At 37.1% G+C, this 21,574-nt stretch overlaps 1 protein-coding gene across 5 annotated transcripts in view; it reads right to left on the bottom strand.

The window, feature by feature from the left end:
- ASB5 (ankyrin repeat and SOCS box containing 5) overlaps window positions 1–21,574 on the bottom strand; it is a 64,278-nt gene that overhangs the window by 21,044 nt on the left and 21,660 nt on the right. Inside the window, exon 1 of one of the 5 annotated variants that reach the window (XM_017879114.1) lies at window positions 6,631–6,861. The exons of the other annotated variants lie outside the window; for them this stretch is intronic. Coding sequence (XP_017734603.1) covers window positions 6,631–6,667 — 37 coding nt within the window. The 5' untranslated portion in view covers window positions 6,668–6,861. Of the gene's footprint in view, window positions 1–6,630; window positions 6,862–21,574 lie in introns of those variants that run through there. 5 annotated transcript variants of the gene reach the window in all.

Genomic DNA, 21,574 nt, shown 5'->3' with positions numbered 1-21,574 from the left:
AAAAAAAACAAAGAAGTCAATGTTATTATTTCCATTGCATTAGGACTTAGGGCAATTAAATGACTTGCCCCAAGTTATAAACAATAACTGACAAAGCCAGGAAGCAAACTCGGTTCTTTTGAACATCCAGTTGAAATTTTAGGGTACAATATTTGTTTCAACCCTAGAACTCATAGGGCACTTGGTGGACTGTTAATCCCTAATGAGTCCATCATAAATACAACTAACTGACTACACAAGTGAAGAGTTACTTCAATAAAAGGAAGAATTGTGGAACTGTGTTTTCTATATTTTCATATAATAATATGCATATTTGAAATAGTAGCAAAACACAGCAATACAGTACTATTAGCTGTAACGTCATATTGATTATAAAAGTTGTACATTAAATAAATGAAATTTAAAATGAACAAGAAATCATAATGCTTGTTTCTAAATACAACCATTACAAACATTTTAGGGTGTATCTTTCCAACTTTTTTCTAAAACACACATTTTTTAAAGAAGATACGATCATACTGTTCATAATATTTTAACCGATTTGTTTCATTTAAGATATCTCATGGTCATTGTCCTATGTGAAAAAATATAGTTCTACCACAAGTGATTATGATATATTGATATGTATTTAATCATATAGCTAGAGCATTATGTATGTATTTATTTAATTACCTATCAAATGATGTTTAGGTGGCTTTTAGTTTTGGGAAATCAAACATTATTACTTATCTTTGTGAATAATTATCTGCTTAGGGCAAATTCCTAAAATTTTGACACATGCCATCAAATTACCTCCAGCAAGACTGATCCTATTTACATTCTCATTAATAGCACTGGGAAAATGTAAAGCTAAATCTAAAGTTTGCTAAGACTTGTCTTTTTTCTCCTTTTAAATCAAAGCATGGGGGCATTTTTTTTATTACATTTTTTTCTTCTTCTTTTCTTAAGAGACAGAATCTTGCTGTCATCCAGACTGCAGGGCAGTGATGTGATCAGGGCTCACTGCAGCCTTCAAATCAGGCTCAAGCAATCCTCCTGCCTCAGCCTTCTGAGTCACTGGAATAACAGGTATGTGCCACTGGGACTGGCTCTATATTTTCAGTATATTTAAGCCATGTCAAAGAAAATTGTATACAAAATTAGATTTTTAACATAAAATAATAGCTTATTTTCAACTTCCTTCAGAGTCTCTATCTGCATTGAAGATATGTGAGATTCATCCAGGTGAATTAGTTAATTCTTTTTTTAATTTTTGCCATTGCCACAGTTCCATTATCTTGCTAATGCCTGTGACTTAGGGCATAGTTAGGTAATTTACCCTTCATTTAAGAAATGACAGGATTGTCTTTATTTCTATAATAATTGCATTCCTTCTGGACTTTAAGGACCATGAAATGATGAGACTATTTATTGCTGTTCTCCACCTCTAGCATAGTGCCTAGCACACAGTCAGCACTGGAAGGGCATTTGTTGGATAGTTGAATGTCTTCTTTGTAGTCAACCACTTTTTTCCGTGCTGGTATGTTTCTCAATTTTGTTGTTAATTATGTTTTTAAAAAGTAACAAAAAGGAAATGTGTATTGGGGTGGGGAGTAGGTATCCAGTTACTTTCTCAATCTTTGAAATAAATTATAGTGTTTTAATTTATTTGAAAATATGCTTTGTATGTTTGAAAAACATAATCATTTATAATAACATTCTTTGAGCTCTAGCTATTACATAGTAAATATAACTCTTACAATCTTGGGGGGCAGGAGTCATTTTATCTTGAATCTGCATTTTCAACACTTAAATCAATCACCTATCATACTGGTGTTCTACTGAAACTTATGCAAATGTATGCATATTCGTTTTTAAAAATAATTCCTCCTCTTTGGTACTGTGCTAATTCTCCTTTATATCTTTCATATTTTTCTATCATTATAATTAATGACTTCATGTCAGAACACTTTAAGGAAGTTGTTCTATTCATTTACTTGCCTAAATCATCCTCCTACTTGATGTCTAATTTACATGATTTAAAATTTCCAAATTGCCTGTAAACAGTCTTTTCCTGCTTAATAGCATCTTTCCTTGTTTCCATACCAACTTAGAAACACCTGCTGAAACAGAAAGGTAAACAAGCCAGAGTCTAAGAGTTTGCAGTCATGTTTAATATACAGTCACAAAAATGAGTCAGCCGATGCAGTTTCCATACACGAAAAGGCGAGAATACAGAGCAGTCCTTTGCCATGCCATACATGTACATTTCAATCCACATTCTGGAAAGCACCCGCAGTTTAAAGTTAGTATTTGCAAAACAGGCCAATATGGTTTATTTCAGGACACCGACAGATTTGAAATGGCTGCTATACTAACCTTGACTGGTCAGAATACCCCAGCTAGCTTTTCGTTTAGAAGAACATTCCTCTATACTCGCTAGCCTTCTTTTCATGAGAATCTGCTTAATGCAGTTCATTTCAACAGCAATATCTGCAGACATAGTTTGGTTGACGTTTTTTGTCTGTGACAGCCAGGTGTCATAACTGCAAGTGTTCTAGCAAGAGGAAATATCAGTGTCTGGATTTCTAACTATTTTTTCCTTCCCTTCAGACTTTCACAGAGGTTCCTGTGTGCTAACTTGAGAATGTCTTCAAAATTGAACTCTATTCATAAGCACTTGGAGCAGGGCTGGTAGGTGCAATGTGGGGGATGGGCCAGAAATGCTGGAGCATTTTCTATTTTTAAAGCAGAGACATACTGCAGCCGGAAGTCTTTAACTGTTTGTGTGATATAGAAAGTAAAAAGTGGGTATAATTGCTTTTCTTAGTCGAAACAGGATAGAAATTAGTTCTATCGTTAAAAGATAAAAGCCTATTTAAATAACCTACAAATCAATCAAATGTAAAATTGCCTGTTGATAATGACTGCAGACAGAATATTGCAGTCAGAAAGCTCAGTAGCGATCAGTGACTAGGTTAGCCTTTCTCCTTCATCCCCAGATGCAAGTATGAGATGTGCATTAGGGCTGGGCATGGTGGCTCACGCCTGTAATCCCAGCACTTTGGGAAGCCGAGGCAGGCAGAGCACTGAGGTCAGGGATTAGAGACCAGCCTGGCCAACGTGGTGAAACCCCGTCTCTACTAAAAATACAAAAATTAGCTGGACATGGGGACAGGGCGCCTATAGTCCCAGCTACTCGGAAGGTTGAGGCAGGAGAATCACTGGAACCTGGGAGGCAGAGATCGCGCCACTGCACTCCAGCCTGAGTGACAGAGGGAGACTCCGTCTCAAAAAAAAAAAAAAAAAAAAAAGCACATTACGGTCAGCTGGTAGCCAGCTCATGTTTTCATTTTGCAAGGATCTAAGTTTAGAATTGGCTTCAGTACAAAATCACAGTCCTCTTATTTATATAGGCACAGCTCACTATTGTGATTTTTCTAGAGGTCATTTCTAAATCAAAAGACGTCAGCAGTCAATTTAAATACAGCTGAGATTGTTCACCCTAAAAGGCAGAGGAAAGGGTAGTTGGCAAGATGAGAGGAAAAACCAAACATGTGCCTGGTATTTTTTGCTGGCCTATAAAGTTGAAAAAGGCACACAGTCTATGATGGAATCAAGAGCAGTGACCGAACTATGACAGGACTCCAAGGATTAAGTGAGCTGGTGATCACGTTACAGAGTATTAACATACTGAAGTCTGTCTTGCTGAAATATGGTGACAGATTCTGTTATCTGTCTTTTTTCATTAGTATTTTTAAGGCTCTACCTTCTTCTAGTATATAAAAGGAAAAAGAATTACTGGGGATATTGTCTTCATGTAACAAGTAAGAGAAAAATATTACGACTATAATTCTTTCCTAGGTACTAACCTATTAACATTTGCTGCCATATTACGTTGCCAATGTTTACCTCAAGTTATCACTAGTGAATACCACGCATATCTTTTCCTTATCTTGAATTAAGTTCTAATCCTACCAGCTGTTTGTGTGACCTGGGGCAAGTAGCTTAATGACACCAAAGTTTCCTTCTCTATAAAATGAGAAGCTTGGATGTGACCAGATTCTATGACTAACACACAAAGGGTAAGAGAGTGCGTGAGCTGTAGACATATTATATGACCACAGAAGAGGCTAGATATTCCCAATGAAACTGAAACTCAGAGCCAGCTTGGCCCAGGCTATTTGTATGGGTGGCACATTACTAGGTGAAGTGAGAAAAGACTGAAGGGGCCTATTCAGTCCAGTATATTTACATGAAGCAATTGTCATTCCCCACTGGCTCTTTGTCGCCTGGTTTGTACTCATAAGGGTAGTATGGTAATCTACACAAAGCATACAGTAAAAGTAAATTTTAATTTTTGTTTAAAATTAAATTAATTAAAATTTTCAATTTTAAGCTTATGCTCATTATTCTGTAACAACAAAAGCTTTATGCTTTTGAATAATGCATATGCCTACAGAATGCATAATAATGCATAACAATATTCCTACCGAATATATGTAGGAAGTTTTATTATAAGTATTGTGACAATTTTTGTTTTATCATCAGTACTGTGACAATGTTTGTTCTGAAAACAATTTTAGACACCGTGTATTATAATGATCTATTTCTATGTCTCCCCCACTGGGTTGGGTACTCTGATCACAGAGATTGAGAATATACAGCTGTTACTGCACAGGTCTAAGTACTGTATCTCTTAAGCCATGGGCACTAGAAGAGTTGTTAAAGAGTAATTTCAATATGGAATTTCCTAGAATGCTTTAAGAAGGCTTTCTGTAGTCCTTAATGGTAGTAAACAAATTTCCAGGGCAGTGGAGAAAAAAGAAGCCAATGGATTTGAGCATAACTCACACTTATTGAACTGGGAAAGATGTGCTGGGCTTCAGGAGAAGCCTTAGTCCACAAATCCATCAAATGTAAAATTGCCTGTTTGTAACGACTGCAGACAGAATATTGCAGCCAGAAAGCTCAATTTGTGAGCTAAGGAGAACCTATCAATACTTAATTCTTTTAAAAATTTAAAATGGATCAAAAGCAAAAGTAATTTTTTAAAATGACTCCATGGAATTGGAGGAAAATGGTATGTGGTTAATTCACTAGAAAATGACAAGGAACAGAAGAGTGAATAGACTGAGTGTCCTCAGTGTATGTTCTGTGTGCTCAGCTGTATGGATTCATTAAAAAGAAATGCACAGTGAGTGAATGCGTAAGGGACAGAATTGTTTAAATGCTGTATAGCTATGATTGTACATATAAGAGAGCACTGCAAAATCTCGAGATATCTAGAAGAACATTAAGCCATATGAGTGGGCAGAAGTTTTAAAGAGAGCCAGTATCAGATAAAACACTAGGAAAATAATAAAAATTACATTCTATAGAAGATAATGGACTCTGAATTATTATGGCTCAGCAAAAGCATCTAAGATATACCATAGATGAGGGATGGTCTAATGTTACTACGGACAAGGACTAAAATGAAATATTAAACCTTGTAGGATATGAAACAAAGGCAATTCTATCCACCCGCCTCAGCCTCCCAAAGTGCAGGGACTATTGTATTTCCATTTTAACCATTGCTAATGTCCCTGAAAACATGGGGACCTGTGTCTGGTTTGGTCACTAATCCTCAGTGGGAAAGTGATGTTTAAGCTGGAAAACTTTCAAAGAAGGGCACTGGAAACCGTCAAAGACATGAAGACACTTCTGCAGCAGAGAAATCTTAATACTTTTAGATGTTTCAAACTGGAAAGTTGAAATCTAACAGGCATTATGACAGAAAGCTACATAATTATGGAAGGCATAGTTAAAAGTGAGTAAACGTTTTCAAGAAATTCTGAAAAACTGGAAAGCAAGATCACCTTCTGACAATTTTTAAGGCTAAAAAATTGGGGACACAAATTTAGCTTTTCTGACTTACACAACCAATCACAAACTTAGAGAGCTCACTGCTTCCAAGAAGTGGTATTTAGATAAATTAACAAATGAGTGATCCACAGATATGGATTTTTGAGGGTGTATTCCAGAGTTTGGGAACTTAAAAGTAATTGTTACTCCACTTTCAGAAAAAGAACATTAGGATAAATATATTCCTGCCTGAATCTGGGTTGGCAGTTTTCCCCATTTTTTACTACAAAAATTTCAAACATATATGCATATCCATACACAGTGTCAACAATTATCAACTTACAGTTAGTCTTGTTTCATCTATAACTCACCCACTTCCCCACAAAAACTCCTAGGATTATTTTGAGGCCAATCTCAGTATATAATTTCATCCATAAATAGTTTAGTATTATCTCTAAAAGATGAGTATTCTTCATAATTATAACCACAATATCATAATCACAAAAACAGCAATACCATAATATTAACAAGTACAGGCTGGTAATTTTTATTTTCTGAAGAGCAGCTCAGTTCACAGACTGCCTTCAATAATGATACGTAAGTTGATATAACTTTTAAGTCCTTTATCTCAGGGCAAAAGTCTGTGATCATCTTTTCATTTCTGAATGTCTTTTTAAAAGTGTAAGATTCCTATCCTTAGAAAAAATGAATGTTTACTCCAAAATTACTATTAAGGGCTCACTAAGTAAAAAATAAAAGCTTCTCCCTAAATCACCACAAAGAAATCCTAAGGTTTTCTTTTACCTGTTAGTACCAAATTTCCACCATTGCAAAGATGCATCTGGAATGGGCGATTATTCAGTTCTCAGAGGTTGTGTTGCTTTGGGTTTCTTTACAAGGCCATGCACTCATACAACCTTTAGGAGTCATGTCTGAGCTCAGTTCTTGCTCCATTTTATTTTTCATTCTACTTTACTTAAACATGAGTGCCTAAATCTGTTGGCCTAGTGGTAGTGAGTGAGGGCAGATGAGGTCTGAGGGTAAGCCTGACATAAGCATCTTGGAAAAAAATTGAGCAGTTGTTATCCAACAGTTAACCTTTGTTTCAAGGGTCATTCATTTCTTGTATAAAGGTTGCTGGGAAACTGCAGATGTCAGTCTTGTGGTGTGTGATGTCTCCTCTCCTACAGGAGAGAATGGAGTGGTTAGGAAAGGTTACAAAGGTCTGAAAAAAATTACAATTAGAGAAAATATGGGTGGAAGTGAGTGGCTGGGATTGAATGGTTAGGTAAAGGATACAACGCTCTGAAAAATCATAATTTGAGAAAATATGATTGAGATCATTACAAAACCACACGTTTACCATCAGGGCCTAAACACTATGGTGAACGAGATTTTATTAGTATGTGTGTGCAAGGCTTTGAGAATAAATGTTATATAAGAAGGCCTTTTCAACGTTACCAACTTTGATACAAGTAAAAACACTGTAAGCATAGTATAAAATCCAATTATAGTTTAAAATAATAATGTCATATGGTTTCACGAAATATATTTTTATTATAGATCCTGAAACAAAATGATAAAGGGCTTCTGTTGAGGAAAATATATCTGTTCCCAATATCCAGGATACGAACCAACAATAAAGATTACTTTTCCTTTAGCTGTTACTTAAGGATGATTTCTATCCCACTCAAATGTTTGTCAATATTGAGAGCTAAAGGTTCTCAAAATGTTTAACATATCTTGTATAATGTTAGAAAAGGTATTCCTGCTTTGGGAATATTTTAAACTATACTGATTAAGATTGATGATTTTTTTAAGGCACAAATAATCCCTCCATGCATAAATAAATAATAAAGTACAATTTTAATTCAAAATATCTAAATCCTTAAATCATGAGGGACCATCATAAACTGTACCAAGGTTTATTAATTTTTATTTGTGTAATGAATGAACGAGGTGAAATGTCATTCATTTACCCATTCGCTCAATAAGTATCAGGTGTCTAACATGTTTTATGTCCTGGGAACACACAGGTGAAAATAGTTGGTGCCCAGTTGAACCTTAAGCTCTTGGGAGACTTTTAGAATTGCGTGAACCTTAATCAAGCCATCCTCGTAAGCCTGAGAGTCAAAGGTTCTCAGAGTCATGACAAACTTAGCAAATTCCCATAGTTAGGTTGTAGGGATGGCCCCTTAACTTCTAATTGTCCATAAAATATTTGATTTACATATCGTTTTCACTGATGGTAAATAAATCGTGGTAGCACCCTAAAACAGTGAGTCCTAAAACAGAGGGCATGACTTTATTATAGACAGTACATTTTTATACTAAGATTTTTATGAAGCACAAAAGAATTCTGTGGAAAAGGAAAGCAAAACTATTTTGCTATTGTTATCCTTAACATGGTATCCTTGAAAGCCTTTGGTTGGCATGTAAACTGTGAAATTAACAAATTTTGGCCAGGTGTGGTGGCTCAGGCCTGTAATCTCAGTACTTTGGGAGGCTGAGTCAGGCAGATCACCGAAGTCAAGAGTTTGAGACCAACCTGATCAACATGGTGAAACCTCGTCTCTACTAAAAATACAAAAAGTAGCTGGACAAAGTGGTACATGCCTGTCATCCCAGCTACTCAGGAGGCTGAGACATGCGAATCGCTTGAACCGGGAGGCAGAGGTTGCAGTGAGCTGAGATGGTGCCACTGCACTCCAGCCTGAGCGGCAGAGGAAGACTCTGTCTCAAAAAAAATGACAATGACAACAAAACACAAAATTATTTCATGTCTTTGATATGAAAAAATATTAAAAAGAAAGATATCATTGCAAAGAAAAAAATTAAACAAGCAAAACTCTAACCAAAATATTGATTCTATTTTGAAAACAGGACTTGACCTTTCTCTGCTGAACATATAAGAAAATATATACTTCTTAAAAAATGCCAATTTTATTTGTAACCAAAATGCACATAAATAAAAGTAGCTCTCATTGATGTCACTTCTTATAAATTTCACTTGCATCAGCAGTTTACCTACATTTGATGTAACAAATGACTTTACAGTAGAGCTATAAACAGAACTATCTATTCCCATATAGGATAGTTGTCAGGAACCTCAGCCCTGCAATCATACTGCCAATGGTGGGTCTATATCCCAGCTCAGCCAAATATTAAATTTGTTACCTAAAAAAATTACTCAATTTCTTTGTGCTTTAATTTCATTATCTGGAAAGTAAGGTTAACAATAGCACCTACTTCACAGAATTTGTGATTAATACATAACTGCAGAATTAGTACATTAATCAGAACACTGCCTGGTACACAGCCAGTCCTCAATTAATGTTAGCCTATGGCATTATTCCTATCGGTGGTATAATGTAGATATAAATGCACCATTCATGCTTTCTTCTTCTAATCTTGTCTTTCTACTGACGGGTAAAGTTAAAAAGCAAATTGAAAACTTATAACTCAAAAGCACTTTAGTTATTGGTAAACCCCACAAATGTTCATGGTTCATTGTTACTTGGTGCCTATGCTGTACACAAAACAGCATCTTGGCATACTAGAGTAAGTTTGTCCCTTTGTATGCGAAATAAAACAAAGAAGAAAACAAATGAAAGCAAGCAAACAAACAAAACAGCCCATGAAAATGAAACAACCACCAAAAAACCCCACAACCTGAAGAGCTGTGGACTCAAAATACATTAAACCTATATCATGGGTGCGTCATGGGTGCTGGTTGACATCATATAGTATAACAGATCAGCCATTTTCATGTAACAGTCAAAAAATTTAGAGAGGGAAAGTACTTAAAATAGTAGAAATAAGAAAATTAAAGAATAACGGGTCTGGAAGAAGCCACAGGTTTGAAATAGTTTAAAGCAGCAGTACTCTGGAAGCACAGAACTCTCCAGAACAGCCTTCTCAACAGTTCCTGGGTTCTCAAAGGTGTTGCCAACGGTAATGAAGCCAGATGACAGTCCCTAGCTGCAAGTTTCCTGGTTGCTGGGTGAAATGAAGCACTTTTACTTAAGTTTTTCCCTAGATTAATTCCAGATTAACAGACAAAGGACTTAGTACAGTTTTTGTTAGTTAGTTAGTTAGTTTGTTTGTTTGCTTTGAGATGGAGTGTCGCTCTGTCTCCCAGGCTGGAGTGCAATGGCTCATTGCAAACTCCACCTCCTGGGTTCAAATGATTCTCCTGCCTCAGCCTCCTGAGTAGTTGAGATTACAGGCATGTGCCACCATGCCCGGCTAATTTTTGTTATTTTTAGTAAAGACGAGGTTTCACCATGATGGCCAGGCTGGTCTGGAACTCCTGACCTCATGATCCGCCTGCCGCGGCCGCCCAAAGTGCTGGGATTACAGGCGTGAGCCACTGTGCCCAGTCAGTACAGTTCTTAAATGTATCATAATGTACTATCATGTCTTATACTGAAAATGCCTTGATAAATTAAATTGTCATTACCCCAAGGTTTTCAGATGTTGATGTGAAAGTGTGTATAATTTAATCCATTACTTCATCACGTCAATGTCTCTCCAAATTTTCTTTGACAATGTCTATATTCATTTATTTCCAATACCATCATACTTGAATCAAAGGCCTAGGCCAAGTTACCATTATAGTATTCCTATATAATGGTTATTAACTATAACTATAATAGTTATTTTATATATATATATATATACACACTATATATATAATGGTTACTAACTTTTCTCTTCACATTCATTCTGGCCTTCCTCTAATCCATTCTTTCCTTATTCATTAGGTGATCTGTCTGAGATTTGCTTCAAAATAATCCCGAGGTAACTTTTACAGGTTTGATTGGGTTCTACAAAAACAACTTTGTAGCTCCTAATAGAATATTATTTTTCTGCTCAATTAATGGGCCAGGATGTTATTTAAAACAGGATACCTTACCACAGCAGATTTCTTAGAAAGCTGATTTGCTGATGCTTTATTTAAGATTTGGCAGCTGTATTCATGAGTGAGATTGACCTATAATTTTCTTAATTTTCTTTCCTCGCAGTGACCTTTCATATTCTTGTAATGTATCAGTTAAGGTTTAATCACTCTGGATGTTACAGAACAAGAGATTTATTATACCAGTTATACCTTCTACATTTGTAAAAGTTGATTAATAAGTCCCTGTGAGGCTGTTGTCTTTGTATCTGATATTGTGCTTAAAGTCAACATAGGTTGCCTGTCTGGCAGTCAGCAATAGAGCTGACTAAGAAATGGTCTGAGGAGAGCAAAGATGATTTCGAACTTATGGGGAAAAAAAATCAGGAATGTGTCTGCCTATCACCGTCTTTGTCCTCAATGATATAGATGACCTAAAGAGAAAACGGTGGCCTTCACCACAAAACTGCACATATATCTGGCCTGGGTCCTGGAAGGGTCAAGGGGGAAGATCTGGTGAGACCAGGACAAGCTTTACCTCTGTATGTTGCTAAATGACCAGTGACATGTGCAAACACCCACGGCACCTGGTCCCCTACACCAAAATTCAGAATCCCAGTGGCAGCTTCCTCACACTGCCATCCAACTCTTACATTACCTTTTCTTCCGGCCAATCGCACTCGGAGCAACACACAAAGCAAAACAGATACAACATCACCAAGCTGACACCATACGGAGCCACCACAGATGACAGGGTTAGTTATACTTCACTTCATGACAGGAGTTGGGGACTAGTCTCTTGTTTTCTCTATTATTGTGGTTCACATACTAGAAATATTTCCACCTGTAATGGTTGGTAGAAGTCACTAGTAAAATAATCTGCTTTTGGAGTTCTTTTGAGGAATTTTAAAAACTACTTATACATATACATATTTGAATTTACAACTATTTAAGTTCTGCCTTCTAAACTCAGATCAGTTGTGTTATTTAGAAAATTGTCCACTTTGTCTTAATATTCAAAATTATTGGCATTATGTTGTTACATCATAATCACTTACTGTAAACATCTCAGTGATATCTGCTATTATATTCTCTTCCTAAATCCAGCTGTTATTTGCACCTCTTTTACAATGATAAGTTTGGACAGAGGTTTACTAATCATACTAGTCCTTCAAAGAACCATCCTTTGCTTTTGTTGATTTTTCCTGTCTTCGTTTTTCACTTTATTAATTTCTGCTTGCAGTTTTCTCATTTTCTTCATCAATTTGTGGAAAGTGATTGTTTTATTCTTTACATAATTTTGATTTCTTGACCTATGAGTTACTTTAATATCTTTTCTTAACTTCTGAATACATTTTTTTTCTAATTACATTTTGTTAATGATTTCCCCATTAAAGTTACTGAGGCCAGTTATATATTCCAAATCAGAGGTCAGCAAATTATGGCTCATGGACCAAGTGTAGCCTATCAGCTGTTTTTGTAAATAAAAGTTTTATTGTAACATAACTAAACTCAATTGTTTATGTATTATCTCTATTTTCTTTTACATAACATCTGCAAAGTTGAGACTGTTCTCAACTAGTCCCACAAAGTTGACCCAGGAGACTAAAATATTTACTCATTAATTTTTTACAGGAAAAGTTTGTTAACCTCTGGATTTTATAATATTAGTAATTTAAAATTTACTGAGACATGCTTTATGGTCCTGTGTATACTTAACTTTTACAAATGTTCAAAATATCCATGAAAAGAATGAGGAATTCCATATATCAATTAGGTCTACCTTTTAAAATTATGCTACATGTTTATATAATGAGCGTGTTTGCTTAACCAATCAATGACTAAAATGATTCAATGAACATTTTTTTCCTTAAAACTTAGGTCAATTTTTGAATGTTATATTTTAAAGCAATTATGTGAATAAGAATTGTTACAGCTTTTTAGTAAATTCAACCTCTTCTCATTATATAGTGGCATCTAGTAGTTTTTTCCTTTATTTTCAATTTTTAGTTTTTGGAGACAGGTCCCACTCTGTTGTTGCCCATGCTGGAGTATAGCATTGTGATCTCGGCTCACGGCAACCTCCATCTCCCAGGTTCAAATGATCCTCCCACCTCAGCCTCCTGAGTAACTGGGATTACAGGCATGCGCCACCATGCCTGGCTAATTTTTTGTGTTTTTGGTAGAGATGGTGTTTCACAGTGTTGCCCAGGCTGGTCTCAAACCCCTGAGCTCAAGCAATCTGCCTGCCTCGACCTCCCAAAATGCTGGAATTATAGGCATGAGCCATCGCACAGGCAGTTTTTTTTCCCTTAAAGTCTTATTTTTCTAATATTAATACAACAACAGCACTTTTAGTTGGTATTTCCCTTGGGCACATTTTTCTTGATTCTTTTATTTTCAACCTTTCTGAATCCTTACATTTTAGGCAGGTCATTTCTAAAATATATTGCTAGATATTACAAAATTCAATCTGAACATTGTAATCTTTTAACTGGAGAAACCATTCCATTTATAGCTATTTAATTGCTGATGTATTTCGGATTTAGTTTTCCTACATTAGTTTTGTGCTTTATATTTGACTCACCATTTCTATGTTTCTTTGCTCACTTTCTTTCGTTCTTTTAATTTTTTTATAATCCCATATTTCCCGCTTCTACTCTGAATGATATATATTTATGATTTTCAAAACACTGTGCCTAAAATTTTATTCAGACTCAAGCATTAAGGAGAGCTGGAATAAAATTATAGCCATAAACTTGTCTACAGAAGTGACATCTTTCAAGTATAAGTTTGGGGTGATACATACTTCATACACCAAAGCACAAATCCATTGATGTACAGGGCATACCACATAAACCGCATTTACATGCATAGCTACATACACCTATAGCACTGAATAAAAACACTGCTGTTTTTAATAGGCCAATTACTGCTTCAATTTCTATGTATGATTTAAATCTGGAACAGCTGTTTGGAAACTCGACCTCACATCTAGTACAGGGAGGCACTGACTCTTCCTCTAACGGTGGCTATCTCTTTGATAGATCTCAATTTTATCCTACTACCAAGTGAAAATAGCCAAACTGTAAACAGTCATTTGAGTTAAGACGACCCAGGGGCTGGGCCTGGTGGTTCACACCTGTAATCCTAATACTTTTGGAGACTGAGGAGGTGGGAGGACTGCTTAGGGCCGGTAGTTTGAGATCAGCCTGGGCAATATAGTGAGACCTCCATGTTTACAAAAAAAAAAAATTAAAAATTAGCTGGGCATGGTGACATGTGCCTGTAACCCCAGATACTCAGGATGTTGGGACTCATCCCGAGTAGCTGGGACTACAGGCACACTACAGGCTCAAGTCGGGAGGATCACTTGAGCCCAAAAGTTCAAGGCTACAGTGAGCTATGATTGCACCACTGCACTGCCACCTTGGCAACAGAGACCCTATCTCAACAACAACAGCACCAATAACAAAAAAGATGACCCAGGCCTCACCTCAGCCATCACCCTCTTTATAATCTGTCCCCTAAACCCAGCTCTTCAGGAATTTCCAGATAAACTTAATTATTCATTACCAGGAAGTGATGAGATACACTATGAAGCTATGCAAATACAATGAAACACAAAGAAATCCCCCATATTGCCAAAGGGCTAATATCCAAAATCTACAAAGAACTTAAACAAATTTACGATAAAAAAATCAAACTACCCCATCAAAAAGTGGGGAAAGGATATGAACAGATACTTTTCAAAAGAAGACATTTATGCAGCCAACAGACACATGAAAAAATGCTCATCATCACTGGCCATCAGAGAAATCCAAATCAATCCCACAATGCGATACCATCTCACACCAGTTAGGATGGCAATCATTAAAAAGTCAGGAAACAACAGGTGCTGGAGAGGATGTGGAGAAATAGGAACACTTTTCACTGTTGGTGGGACTGTAAACCAGTTCAACCATTGTGGAAGACAGTGAGGCAATTCCTCAAGGATCTAGAACTAGAAATACCATTTGACTCAGCCATCCCATTACTGGGTATATAACCAAAGGATTACAAATCATGCTACTATAAAGACACAGGCACAGGTATGTTGATTGTGGCACTATTCACAATAACAAAGACTCAGAACCAACCCAAATGTCCGTCAATGATAGACTGTAAGGAAATGTGCGGCACATAATACACCCATGGAATAGCTATGGCGCGATAAAAAAGGATGAGTTCATGTCTTTGTTGGCGACATGGATCCGAAGCTGGAACGCATCAATTCTCAGGCAAACTATCACAAGAAGCAGAAAACGAAACACCACATGTTCTGCACTGCATAGGTGGGAATTGAAGCAATGAAGACACTTGGGCACAGGGTGGGGAGCATCACACACTGGGGCCTGTCATGGGGTGGGGGGGGGAGGGGTAGAATTAGGAGATATACCTAATGTGAATGACGAGTTAATGGGTGCAGCACACCAACATGGCACATGTAGATGTATGTAACAAACCTGCACGTTGTGCACATGTACCCTAGAACTTAAAGTATACTTTTTAAAATTACACAGATTAAAAAAAAAAAAAGAAATCCCCATATTGATCTTGGTGTAAAATTAGTAACTTAGGCTAATTAGAACTTGCTGTGTTGCCGTTAAAATATCAGAATTGGAAGAAGTGGGGGAAATGTTTTACTGTATTTAATTTTAACCATAAGGAAAAAGGCTTTTACAGATACTCTAAGACTATTTATGGGTCAAGAGATAATAGGGAGAAAGGAAGAAGCATTCTATTCAATGAGATTTTCTGAGGCAATCTTCTATAAAGATTTTAAAAAATCTTATCTTAAGAAAAAGAAGAACCTTTCAGACCATCTATCAGATACATGCAGTACATGTATTCAGGATGTAAGGAATGGACTCTGAAAGATAATTTCATTTAAACCAGTATCACAGCACTAGCCATGACCACAGAGTATAAGTGTAGACAGTCCACACCACAGTGCAGTTGCTTATTTAGTGAGTTCAGGTGCTATGAACTGTTTCCCAGATGTTAAAGCTGAAACATGAACTACACCAATAATGACATGGGGAATGCTTTCTAAAAAATGCATATGCAAAGCAAACTCTCCTCCGTATACTGAATGTCCAGATGTGTGCACAGCTCAAAGTGAGAAACTTCTTTAAGAATGGTAAGGAGTAGCTACAAAAACAAAACAGAAACCTTCAGAAGGCATGATGGTTAATGACAGAATGTTGAACGCTTTCCCTCTCAATTGAGAAACAAAACTGAACACTCCCTACCACCAATCTATTCAACATCATACAGGACGTTTTAATCCATAGAATAAAGAAAGAAGAAGAAATAAAAATGATATAACATTTAGAAAGGAAACAAAACTCTCATTATTCACAAATAATATAACTTTCCACATAAAATATCCCTGTAGAACCCATAGATTCCTATTGGAATTAATAAGAGAGCTTAGAAAAGTTATTTGGTATGAAGTTAATATACAAAAATTAATGTATTTCTTTCTGCCCTTGACAAACAGGTTGAAAACATAAAAATTTACTAAGATATTATTTATGGTAGCATAAAACAATTTGTTACCTATGAATAAATTCAACAAATATATATAAGATCTTCCCAGGGATAATAAAACATTATTGGGAGACATTCAATAAAACCTATATAAATGAGAAACTATATCACATTTATGATTGAAAACCAAGTATTACAAAGTTGTAAATTATTTTCAAATAAATGATTTATAGGTTCAATGAATTCCAACAAAATGCAACAAGCATTCTGTGAACCACAGAAATTACTTCTAAAATTGATACATAGAATTTCAAATTGCCAAGAATACCCAAAACTACGAAAAAATAGAAGAATGCGGGAGAGCTTGTTCTATGAAGACCTATTCTAAAGCTACAGAAATCAGTTCCAGAGCAACGTAATTGATAAGAGCCCATAAACAGACTCATGCATGAACAAACGCTAGACTTACACAAACCGGTCACTGTAGTGACTGTAGATTATGAAATATAGAACCCACTTTCCAATACATGGTGTGAATATAATTGACTATGCATTTGGTGAAAAGTAGACTTAAACCATACAAAAAATTAATTTCAAGTGGATGAATTGCAAAGGAATATTTAAGGATACGGAAAAAAATACTTCCATTACCTTGAAGTACCAAAAGATTTTTAAGATGAATTCCACAAAAAAGTCTTAATTGAAGTGGAAAAAATTTGTAAATGTGACTATTTTAAATTAAGAGTTTCTGTTCACCAGTAGAAACACCAATAAAAGTGAAAAGTCAAGCCACAGAAGATATTTATAAATAGTTCTTCTAAATGTTTTCATTTTCTTACAATTTTAGGATACATAATAACTTGTAATAGTCAATTTTAAAAAGGGGGAAGGCAGACGGCCCAATAGAATAGAAGGCAAAATATTTGGCAAGCACATCACAAAACAAGAAGTACAAGTAGTCAACAAAAATTAAAATGGCATTATTAGTTAGGGAAATGAAAATTAAACCATAATGTACTTCCACATGCCCACCATATTGGCAATTTTATTTATTTTTTATTTTTTTGAGATTGAGTCACTCTGTCATGCAGGCTGGAGTGCAGTGGCGTGATCAAGGCTCACTGCAGCCTCACCCTCCCCAGGCTCTGGTGGTTCTCCCTCCTCAGCCTCTCAAGTACCTGGGACTACAGGTGCACATCACCATGCCCGGCTAACTTTTGTATTTTTTGTACAGATGGGGTTTTGCCATATTGCCCAAGCTGGTTTCCTGAGCTCAAGTGATCCACCCACCTCGGCCTACCAAAGAGCTGGGATTACAGGTGTGAGCCACTGTACCCAGCCCAGACTGGCAAATATTAAGAGTACTGACAATACGTGAATTCTCATAACCTGCTAGGGTTTCACCACAGATACAGCCACATTGGAAAACAGGGCAACACTGTCTTAGAAATGGAGATACACAGGCCCTATGACCTGGACATTTCACTTCTAGAGCTATGAAAACTTATTTATACTAGATGTTTATAGAAATATTGTTCATAATTGCCCCAAATTGGTTATGGAATTTACATTATTGAAAATAAATGAATCTAGATATATGTAGACAATTATATCATACTGTTCATTGTAAAAGTAAATAACAAAAGAATATTTAGAGAATGATTCAATTAATATAGGGTTCAAAAACAAGTTAAACCATGTCAATATGAGATGTATGCATAGGAGCTGAAACTAAAGAAAGGCAAGAGAATGATTACTATAAAAACTAGTCACTCTGTCTTGATGGGAGGAGAAGGTATTGTGATTGAAAAGGGATATATGAAGGCTTTTGGGGTTGGTTCTATTTCATGACTTGAATGGTCGTTACACAGGTTTACGTTTTGTTTTGTTTTGTTTTTTTGAGACAGAGTCTTGCTCTGTCGCCCAGGCTAGAGTGCAGCGGTGTGATCTTGGCTGCCTGAAACCTCCGCCTCCCAGGTTCCAGCAATTCTCCTGCCTCAGCCTCCCAAGTAGCTGGGATTACAGGCATGGGCCACCACACTCAACTAATTTTTGTATTTTTAGTACAGATGGGGTTTTGCCATGTTGGCCAGGCTGGTCTTGAACTCCTCACTTCAAGTCATCTGCCTGCCTCAGTCTCCCAAAGTGTTGGGATTACAGGCGTGAACCACCGCATCCGGCCTATACAGGTTTATGTTTTAAAATCTTGTATTAAACTCTATAAAAGAAGTTGTGTTCATTTTTCCCAGTTGAGGCATATTTTATGATCAAGAAAACACTAATTAACAAAAAGAACCCAGGTAAAACGATTTTAAAATAGAGGAAGAGGTCAACAGAAAATGGGACACTCCCAATATGAGAAGAGAAGAGAAAGTACTTGGCTCTTCTTACCCTGCTGCTCTTTATTCCAACCTGCAGCCTTACTGGGACTGTCTGCTCTCCCTCACTGGGCAGATCTGCTGAATGTCTGCTCTACCACTGAGGGCAATAAGAGACTTTAGTTCTTCTCCCATTGGTGCTGAGGAGTAACAGAGCATCCAAGATGACGCAGGAACTTGCTCCTCATATGAAAGTGTGTTTGGTGGAGAGGATGTGAAAATATGGAGATAGATGAGTGCTCCAGAGTGCTGGGAAGAAAATTGCCAACAGCATTCTTTAAGTGACCTTAGGCAGTCCTTAAAAGAAAGTGAGTTAAGTGAAATATCACCTGCAAGGCCACAGGAAGTGTCCTAACATAATGATCATTACACATTATTTGGTGACTCAGTGCAGTTGTTCTGAGTTCGGTCAAGTACATCTATGTTCTGGAATAGGGTGACTGAGGTCATGGGCGTGAGAAATTCACAAAAGGTAACTTGGGTTCTTTGTGCTAAAAGTTTCTCTGGCAGGAAACTGGTTTACCAAAAGTCAAAATAAATGTGCATAGCATTATTTAGCATTCAGAGCTAAAAGTGGACACAGAAATCATTTTCTTTAGCCATTTACAAATGGCTTCAAAGAGCCCAAGGAACTCAATAGAGCTACCTCAGAGTGTGCTGGCAAAGTGTGGGCTCTGTCTCCCATCAGGGTAGCTTCCACTCTCAGCTTTACAAAATGACCTTCCAGATCACCACAAAAGAAAGGGCCAATGGCTTTAGAAAAGATTCAAAAACCAGTGATCCTGTCTAACTCCTTCATTTTGTGGATGAAGAAACAGGTTGAGAGAAGGTAGGTGGTATTCTCAAAGTGGCTCACAGGGATCTCAGCAAAACAAGACAGGAACCAAGATTGTCTGCTTCCGCCTTGGACTCTTTCCAATGTACTAGATTGCTAGTTAACACCACATGCGAACAAATCTAAACCAGTGAATATCAAATAAGGAAGACAGAAACAGATCTCTCATCACCAGCATCTACATCATAAGGTTTTCGTAAAGATTAAATGAGTTTATAATGGTATTTGTTTAAAACAGTTCCTGGCATGTACGTAAGAACTGGTCATTTACTATTCTTATAAAATGTCACTTTTCTGGTCCTTGCATTCTTTTTACCTGCTCTGTTCACACTGTTCTATCTACCAACTGCCAGCTTGAAATTTTCAAAGGGTCACAAATCCACACAAGGAATGAAATCAACAATCTGTGTTCTCTAGTCTGAGGACAACAGCTGCCGAGGAGAAAATCTGATCTGCACCATGGACAAGGACTTAATGTAAGAACCATTTTACACATAATCCTTCTCCTCCCCACGGCTCTAGCCACAGATGGTTTTATCACCACTTAACCATTTGCTCATGCTCATGGGAGGTTTAGGCTAAACCTAACATCTGACAGCAGTTAGGGTGTTTTATGTTGATACTTTTAGTGAAAATCAAACATATTTGCGGAAGTATGTCTTCAAAGCAGAAAGCACAGAAAGTCAGGAGTCCCAGATGTGCTGGCCTCAACTCCAGTTTTACATGCCAAGGTGTCATCCTGTTCATGCTGGCAGCACAGCGGGGGTCCTGCAGATACTCTGCCTTTGTCCAACCGTCTCCAAACAGGAGACCTCACTCACTATGGGAGCTGCTTCCTTCTCTTTTCCTTGCTTTACAGTGACTGCAGGAAAATAGATTTCCCATCGCTGGAGACAGATCATCCCTCCTGTCAGAATCCTCTAGTAGCCTATGTATGAATAAGCCAGTTATGTGCATGCGCAAAAGCAAGATTTCTATTTTTTGTTTAACCATTCTTACCTTTGTTAACTAAAACAAATATAAAGGATTTAGGACACAAGCATCCATGCAGAGTATCTGTAAGGGTGAAGATTTAAAGTCCAGAGTGGCTGTTTTCAGCAGGTACTGATTCTCAGTTTTATATCAGCCATAGCCCTTCCTGTGACACCATCTAACACTTGATAATTTTCTGGTCTGCTTGAGAGAAAAAAGACAGTAATCTCCTTGTCAGTTATAGTTCCCATATCTGGTGTCTGCGATGTTTTCTGTTTGCCACACACACTTTGAAGTACCATATTGAGCATTCAATCTTAAATACACAAAGAAACAATGTTTAATAGTGGTGACTCACATCTATAATCCCAGCACTTTGGGAGGCCAAGGCAGGCGGATCACTTGAGATCAGGAGTTTGAGACCAGCCTGGCCAACATAGTGAAACCCCGTCTCTACTAAAAATCCAAAAATTAGCCGGGCATGGTGGCACGTGCCTGTAATCCCGCTACTCAGGAGGCTGAGACAGGAGAATCGCTTGAACCCAGGAAGCGGAGGTTGCAGTGAGCCGAGATGATGACACTGCACTCCAGCCTGGGTGACAAAGCGAGACTCTGTCTCCTTAAAAAAAAAAAAAAAAAAGTTTGAATATTGGCTCAGAAAGTTTAAAATATTAAGAATAAAATGTATTCAGTTAAAAGTGGAGAATCGAAAGGTGAAAAGCAGTGTTCTTTACTTAAAAGAAAGTGACCTTCAAGTTAATAAGACATGAAAAAGATACTTGAATACATTAGCAGCCATTAACTGATTCTAGTTAAAAAGAAACACATAGGACCAGCTTGATTGCTCACGTCTGTAATCCCAGCATTTTGGGAGGCGGAGGCGGGAGGATCACTTAAGCCTAGGAATTCCAGACCATCCTGGACAAGCAACATGGCTAGACCCCATCTCCACAAAAAATACAAAAATTAGCCAGGCATGGTGGCACACACCTGTAGACCCAGCCACTCAGGAGGCTCAGAAAGGAGGATTGATTGAGTCCAGGAGCTTTAGGCTGCAGTGAGCTATGATCGCAGCACTGCACTCCAACCTGGGTGACAGAGCAAGACCTTTTCTCAAAAAAAAAAAAA

The sequence above is a fragment of the Rhinopithecus bieti genome, unplaced genomic scaffold, assembly GCF_001698545.2.
Source record: "Rhinopithecus bieti isolate Rb0 unplaced genomic scaffold, ASM169854v2 scaffold_9996, whole genome shotgun sequence".
In the NCBI taxonomy this organism is placed as follows: Eukaryota; Metazoa; Chordata; class Mammalia; order Primates; family Cercopithecidae; genus Rhinopithecus; species Rhinopithecus bieti.
Note: the sequence above shows the minus strand (reverse complement) of the source record. Positions and strands in the feature narration are given on the sequence as shown.